Below are 8,040 nucleotides of genomic sequence, written 5' to 3'. Positions count from 1 at the left end.
TCATAAACAAACATTTGTATTGAGTCATGCAGCATCTACCTTTAAAGTGGTATCAGCTTTTCAGAACTGACACCCCATGTCTTGAGAAGTAATCATTAATAACTTGAGCAAAAAACTAGGATTAGTTCTTCAGTTTCCTTTAAAAAGTTATCTTACAAGAAGACTCCCAAGATACACTTCACCAAAACAGCTTTGTTCCATTCAATTAATTTCAAAGTTTCCTTAGCACAGAGCATATTGTACAAAGAAGAATACTGTTTTCAGCTAAGCTTCTACTCCCTAAAGTCACCCACTAACGTTCACAGACTCTTGAAGGAAATTGGACTTGTGCAGAAGCTGCAGTCTAGATGAGAGTAAATTATACAGAAAAAACACATCTATTTGCTCTATATTCATTTTTCTACTTTAGATCTCAAACTTCACTTAAAAGGTAGTTACAGTATCATTTTTTCCCATAAAGCCAGAAGTGAAAAAAGCACTGGTGCACTGCAGGCATAACAGCTTGTTACCATCCTTACTAAATGATTCTATGATTCTAAGATGAATGGAGAGGATTTGTTCTGCCTGTAGTATGAGGGCTTCCAGATAACGTCATCTTTTAACAGCAACCTGTGGTATCATCTAAGCCTACAAGAAATCTGGAGAGGGACTTTCACAAGGGCCCCTAGTGACAGAACAAGGGGGAATAGCTTTAAGATGAAAGAGGGGAGATTTAGATTAGGTATTAGGAACATACTAATTACTGTGAGGGTGCTGAGGCGCTGGCACAGGGTGCCCAGAGATGCTGTGGCTGCCCCATCCCTGGCATTGTTCAAGGCCAGGTTGGACAGGGCTTGGAGCAACCTGCTCTAGTGGAAGATGTCCCTGCCTGTGGCAGGGGACTGGAACTGGATGAGCTTTAAGGTCCCTTCCAGCCTGGTGATTCTGTAAGTCTTAATCACATCTGGCAGAAAGCAGGCTTTCTTCCCATTTATTATAGCAAAATATTGACAGCCACTTTTATACTGCAGGAAGGAACTTACAGAGATAAAATGTAATTATTTTGACAAGTTAAAACATTTTTAAACGCACCTGCTTGGCTTCAGTTCCACTTCCCATTGTGACAGACCTGTGTACCAAAGCATCCAATTTTACAGAATAAATCTGTCACTCTTAGAAGTGTCAGGTCGGGACATAAGTGGAAACACAGGCCCCTTCCATAAGGATCTCTAAATCAAAGACCTGTCATCAAAAGTCTCACTTCTACAGATAATTTAAGGATCTTTATGTAACCCAGAATACACTTTACAGAACAGACTACACTGTAGAAGATCAGGGTTAAAACCCCTTAAGGAAAACAGAAGTGATAGTAGTGCACAGAAGATTTGAGACACAAAGCTTAAGTGCTATGCAAAAAGAAAGAATTTAATTAAAGGCACTCAGAGAATCCGGGAAGTGAGAACACCAGAAAACCAGAATAAATTCCATGGGTAAACTAATCCAATTTCTTTGTGCAATAACAAGAACAATATTCTTTATTAAACTGTTCTCACAAAACAGAGCAATTACTGAAGATAACTAACATGCAGCAACAAAATTAGCTACAGCAAGCAAAAAGGTCCTTTTTAATCATTCCCCTTCTCAAAGATTACCTGTTTCTAGCAGCACACGTAGCCCATCTGCTCCTGTTTGTGCCTGTGACTGGCACAAACTCCCACGTGGTGATCAGAAGCATTTGCTCACATGCTGGGCTGCCAAATTCAGTGCTTCACACGCAGAGCATCCAGTCACCCCTTTGGCATAAGCAACCACATCAAGCTGGGTTTTTCATCACATACCAATGGCCACATTTGAGTATTGCAATATGATGGACTTAAAGGTTTGTCAGGGAAGTGATCAGTGTACATATGCACCCTCAAGAGCAAAAAAAGCAGAGCTTTGAGCTCACACACACTACTGAAGTTGCTGAAAACTCCAGGACAGTCAAGAAGCACCAGTTGTTTCCAAAAGCTTTTTTTCTTTTCTTTTCAAGCAGTAGATTTATTGGTATTCTTGACTGCACAGAACCACCCTAGTTTTTCTGCGTATACGGAGAACAAGCTGAACAACACATCTCATACAAAAGTAGCATTAGTCTTTCCTTATGGTTTTACAGAAATAATCTCTGAATTCAGAAAAACAGAAATCCATTTCCCTGCTTCTTTTGCTTGACAGCCGCTACTCTACTACATAGTACTGTCATCCCCATCTCCACTGGACAACAGTACCCCCCTTCTAAAACCTGCTTAAATATATATATATATATATACACATACACATATGTCTGTGTACACACATATACACACACTAAGTCTGCCCAGAGTCTTCTTTCTCTCCCTCTTTACTGTATCCTCCAAGCATAAGCAAGTATCATCATCAGAGAATGGTTTGGGTTGGAAGAGACCTTAAAAGATCAATCCAGCCTTTCTGTACTTCAGCTCACAGAAGACATCTACATGCCAAACCATTTTATAAGAGATCCAAAAACTACACCATAACAGCTGCAGCCTTTTCACCTGCCAGTTTAACAGCTTAAATCTTTGCATGACTTTGTGTAGGGACCATTCATAGCACAGAGCAGTACTTCAGACAAAAGTGATTCAACTACTTAATATATTATATTGCAAACATTAGGAAAATAATTTGGAGCATCAAGGAAAATGCTCACTATTACAGTATCTTTATTAACTTCAAACAAAGTTTTACCTTCTCTCTGGATTTATTTGTATTTCAAAAGCCAATACAAACCCAAAACCATTACATACATACCAGTCACTCCTGTAGACTAGGATGCGAGTCTTCACTGGGAATTTAGCTCTATTCCAACAATATGCATCGTCATATGTTCAGTTAAAAGGGTGCTCTAATGCAATATTCAAGCCTGGAGTTTTTTCCAAGCCTTTGGCAAATGTGGGAACTCCACTGCTTCCAAGTAGCTCAGTTATTTTTATGTGACAGCAGGTAGCTATTTCAGTCGATTGTTTTGTTACATAAATGCCACTACAGACTTTTGTGGCTTGGTTTAACCCAAAACATTAGTCCTGGAAAAGTCTAGTTATGCCAATAAGCTAATCTCATTAAAATACTCATCTGGTTTTAAGTATGCAAGAACTAGTCAAAGCAAGTTCCATTTCAGCTACTGGGATTTCCAGCAAAAAGCCTTCCATCACCTTCCCAGAGGTACCAGTGAAAAACAAGTCTAAACCACAGAAGCATTGGTCCGTTTTTGACAGTGGTATTTTAAGTGTTTATTAAGCTGGTTTTCAGCCATTGATTCAGTTGACTGACATCCATCTGCCACATATAATATCTGAAAATGCAGTTTGCAAACTGCTAAAATAAGGAAGCTGGAGTGTTTGGCTGCATTTTTTTCTATTAATACAACAGGCAAGAGCTTCCAGAAATTGTCTTGCTGATATACTTCAACAATGCCTGAAGCAATGATGGGAAAAGGTCCCCTGGCTAGTCTAAAATAGTCCCAAGTCTGGAAAAAAGCCACTACTCTTTAATATTTTCATAAGCAGAAAAGAAACTCCCATTTTCTCACCCATCTCTAGCAATGTTTAGGCGAAATTCTACTTCCATTTTTAAAATACGGAAGTTTTATTTAAACAATGTAAGAGTTCTACAAACTGCATCACAGATAATGCACAGCTTATGACCAAGATCAATAGTAAAAGCTGAAGTCTTGCTAATGACAGTGCTAATAGAAAATGGCAATTTTAACACTGCAGTGCAGAAAACATCTGTTCTCCTAAACCCCACTGATGTGTATCATTCATGTAGATATTTATTAGATCCAGTCATCATGCTACAGTACTAGTCAGGTTAATACACCTTCCCACTGTGCAAATATACCAGCATAACGTAGGAACACAATGAAACCTGTATGAAATAGTTACTTTCCAGAAATAAGCTTGTGGCCCATCAAATTCAGATTAAAGTACTATAGATTTTAAATATTTACTTGTCTTCTTAGCATACCTACTGGGTAAGACTAGTTTCTTGTTCAATTCCCCAAAATAAATATAAGCTTTCAACTGAAAGCATTTATTTCCCTAGTTTTCCAAAGCAGAGCCTGGAGGGTGGGAGGGGAAATGCTGCAGACTCGCCATCAGTCCACTTAGTCCATGAAAGCATCTCCTGTCCCAGTATTCGTTCAAATCCAAGAGATACCTTCTTCCAGTGAAATATGACGGGAGCACTTATTGTATTTGCAGCAGTTCAGTCTGTTTCCATGGCAGCACTGCGGGATTCCTTCGCCACCATGAGTCGCATGAGCTGACTGTGGAATTTCTCAATCTTCTTTACGTCTTGTGCCTGGTCTGTTCTATACAGCAAACACTGTAAGAAAAAGTTGATTCACATCAGATTTCACTCAAACTGGTTTTATCCTGTTTATAGCTGCAAGATATTTATGCTTGGAACACATAAAACAAGTACTTAAATGTTCGTTTGCGGCATGTTATTACCAATCAGCAGCAGCAGCAACATCTAGTCTACCTTGTTTTAAAACACATCTGTGTTGACACAAGTTTCTTTGAAAGGCTCACACCTTCCATTTTGAAAATAGGGAAGCTCATGATTTATCCTGTTTTTTATTCTCCCAGAGAAGGTGCTAAAACTTAGGGTTAAAGCTGTCTTTAAGACACTCCTGTTTGTGATCTCTAAAAAACAAAACCAGATTTTAAATCTGTAATTCCTTTCCTATTTCACTGTATTCTGGAAGTAAGTTTATCTTGCCTTTCACAGTCCTTGGTGTTACACTGCCAGTGACACAAAATCAGTATTTCTCACTGCTGGGGATCCCTTCCCTTAGGCAAAATGTAAGACAGGCCTAAATAAGGAACACTGCATCTGATTAAGATAAAAAGGAACTCTTTGATATGACAAGTCTGTGAATGCAAAAGGGACAAGCAATAGTGACTTACAATAAAACTGCTTAGGGTTTTTTTTGCTAAGTAATTCCTTATATTTGTACAGCCTCAGTATGACTGCCCAGGCTGATCTAACAGTGAAAAAACTCATAATACTCCATTCCTCAGTGCTGTGAACACAGTGACTTTGCCAGTATTACATTCCTATTTTAAGTTAGAGACAGTTTCTTTTTTCCTTCAACCGTATGAGTTCTACAGATTAAGCAAAGAAAACTTCCCTTCTTGCCTTTAGAAAAAAGGCAGCCCCCCCCAAAATCCCAAACTAAACCAATCCCCCGCCATCTCCCAGTGGAGAGTCTTTCCCTGACTGGAAGCAGGGAAGAAAGCCTGCAACTGAAAAGAGTTCACAGTCATGAACCAGCCTACTCCAACTTCCCGTATGGAAGATTTCAACTAAACTGCCCCCATTCCCCCTGTTATCAGTGCCCTGAACTCAACATCTCACCCATGTCAAGCCCTATCACCCTATCAAGAAGTGGAGTTCCACATCTCTCACAGCTATTGGAATATCATGCCAGGCTACTTTTCCTAGAAAGAAGAAATTTGACTTTTTCCACGTCTAAAGATCAGAGAAGGGCAGACTACTGTTGCTTACCCTGAACTGCAGAAAAACAACTTGGCTACAACATCACTAGCAGCAAGAACCTGGCACTGTCATGTACATTAGCACACATACACCAATGCCCACCACCCTAACCCCATCCACCCCAATGTTTCAAAGTGCCCTTCCAGGCGATTTAGAACAAAAGCAACCAGTAAGCACAGCTGCTCCACCTCCTTGAACAGCCCTGGGAAGAACAGTGCAGAATTCCATATTGCATGTATGTTCCAGTATTCACTGAATGAGTACCGAACACCATGGCAGCATTTCAGAAAATGGGATCTCTGAACTGCAATGGAATCTTGTCTTTCAGTCTCATCACCACTCCACTGTCTCAAAATCACCAAAAAGGAGCTTAACCTATGGCTGGAAGTTGTCACCACTCTGAGCAAATGAAAAGGGCCACACTCACACTACTAGACACCTGTGTTTGAAGATGCTCCTGAAAAGCTTCAGCAGAAGTCACCAATGTCACTCCATGAAGCATTTTCAGATAGAGAGAGCTTGCAAGATTTTTGTAGTGCTTGTTTTCCTAAAATCCTGAGTTATGCTGACACCTGTGAAGGACACTGAAGTGTTACTTTTCCTGGACTGTGCAGAGTTGAACCACAGGTCAGTGTCAGTCACAGACACAGCAACTAAGGAAGGCTGAGCACAAGTTTAGAGAACAGTCAGGCACTCTGAAGGCAACAGCCAAGAGGTCTCAAGTTGACTGACAGCAAAATGCAAGTCTGTGAGAGGCACAATAAGCCCTGAAAGAGGAATATATTCTGTACTTACAGCTACATCATCCGTGACTTTGATACAGAGGTTCCCATCACAGTGGCGATATTTGAGAACAACCCGCACCTGAAATGACAAATTGTAAGAATTAAGGTCCACAGCTAACAATTCTAAGAGCATACCTGAAGGTAATCTGCCCATTCAGACTAACTTTTATTATAAATATGTACTGCTTCATATTTTCATCTCCATGGTGACCACTAATCCCACAGCCAGGACAATGTGGGAGTTGAACCATCACATTTCCCTGCCTAACATATTAAACCAGTATTACAGCAGCATCAGAAACTTCACATCAGACATGTTCAAAACCATGGTAAATACAACAAGGAGAACTGCAGAGACCTCAGTGACAGGCAGGATGAACCACAGGAGGTGTGGCAACACAAGACACTTCAGAAGAAGTAACTGGAAGCTTGTGTTTATAACCTTATAAACACACACAAAAAAAGTCTAAATCTAAAATCAAGTCTAAATGAAGACTTGAAAGGGATTAACTCAGTGAGGTAAGCTTAACAGTAGTACTTTTTCTTCTATGATACCTAACCTGATATGTAAACCAGTCATATTTCCAGCCACCACAGTTATTTCAATAGCTGCACCACTGCCTACAGACAGATTTGAAGTGTTCTGATGTTTTTGCAAGTGGAAAGAGAAGATACAAAGAGGAACACTTTCTAAGTAATTAAAATCAGAAGACTGAAGAACTTCTTTCCAATTAACTGCTTTCAAGATTCAACTCTTCACTGAGAGTTCCTACTGTTCCAAAAGAAAGAGGCTGCCACAAGCAGACATGGACTTGATAGATAGCTTGTTCCCACAAAAGACAGGACCATTCACTACTGAGTTTACTGGCCCATGGAGAACATGCACTCTCTCCCACGATTCTTGTTCTTCCCTCAGCTCCTTGACAAGCCAAGTTACACACAAAAGCTCCTCAGGCTTGTTCTCCGTACTCATAACTCTGAAGCCTACATAAACTCCTTCATACAAGACAAGTTTATTGTCATGGATGGGGAGGGATTGCCTTTGGAGGCCCCTGCAGAAAAGGGGAAGAGGAACTCCTGTCTGCAGCAACATCCCTTGTCTTTCATTTCGTTGACTATTACAGAGCATAAGAAGGTAAAACAAGACAGTTTTACTGTCAGTAGATAGTGGCAACTGCATATGAAGTCATCACCTACACTAGTTAAAGACAGATCATAGAATCATAGAACACCAGGTTGGAAGAGATCTGAGAGATCATCTAGTCCAATCTTTCCAGGCAAAGCATGACCCAGACTAGATGTCCCAGCACCCTGTTCAGACGAATCTTAAAACATGCCCAGCATTGGGGAATCCACTGTTACAAACTACTTCTGAAGGTGTCTCCATGTTCTCTTATTTTTGGTGAAGAAAACTAGGTCTTTTTTTCCCTAATGTTTTCTCAAGCATGAGTTCCTCACTGCCTTTTGTGCTGCTCTTTGGCTAAATTATAGCACTTTTTCTGAATACTTAAAGTTACTGTGAACAGTTGCACAAACTACATTCCTGAAAAAGTTACCAAAACCAAAATGCAGTCATACAGCAAGAATATTCTTAGAGCAATTACTCTTTAGAAAGCAAGCACCTTCCCGTCTGCAAAGGCACTGCAGGCATCACTACATAAGACCTAACGAATGCTTTAACTTTTTAGAAAGACGAATTCAAATGATGCAGTCT

At 40.1% G+C, this 8,040-nt stretch overlaps 1 protein-coding gene and 1 long non-coding RNA gene across 2 annotated transcripts; both read right to left on the bottom strand.

The window, feature by feature from the left end:
- Positions 1-1,071: 1,071 nt before the first annotated feature.
- On the bottom strand, positions 1,072-1,990 carry LOC130593574 (uncharacterized). The gene is made up of 2 exons (XR_008970829.1): positions 1,632-1,990; positions 1,072-1,108 (listed from the first exon to the last, which is right to left on the bottom strand). It is a non-coding gene; the product is annotated as an uncharacterized LOC130593574 (long non-coding RNA).
- A 728-nt stretch (positions 1,991-2,718) lies between these two features.
- SRP9 (signal recognition particle 9) lies at positions 2,719-6,495 on the bottom strand. The gene is made up of 2 exons (XM_057398833.1): positions 6,337-6,495; positions 2,719-4,362 (listed from the first exon to the last, which is right to left on the bottom strand). Exons 1-2 carry the CDS (start codon positions 6,478-6,480, stop codon positions 4,243-4,245), a joined length of 264 nt encoding a protein of 87 aa, XP_057254816.1. The 5' UTR covers positions 6,481-6,495; the 3' UTR covers positions 2,719-4,242.
- Positions 6,496-8,040: the final 1,545 nt, after the last annotated feature.

Source organism: Pezoporus wallicus, unplaced genomic scaffold (assembly GCF_028554395.1).
Source record: "Pezoporus wallicus isolate ANWC-B61680 ecotype Strahan unplaced genomic scaffold, APGP_CSIRO_Pwel_v1 contig_5231, whole genome shotgun sequence".
Classification (NCBI taxonomy): Eukaryota; Metazoa; Chordata; class Aves; order Psittaciformes; family Psittacidae; genus Pezoporus; species Pezoporus wallicus.
The sequence above is the reverse complement of the archived record's forward strand: the minus strand, read 5'-3'. Positions and strand labels throughout refer to the sequence as shown.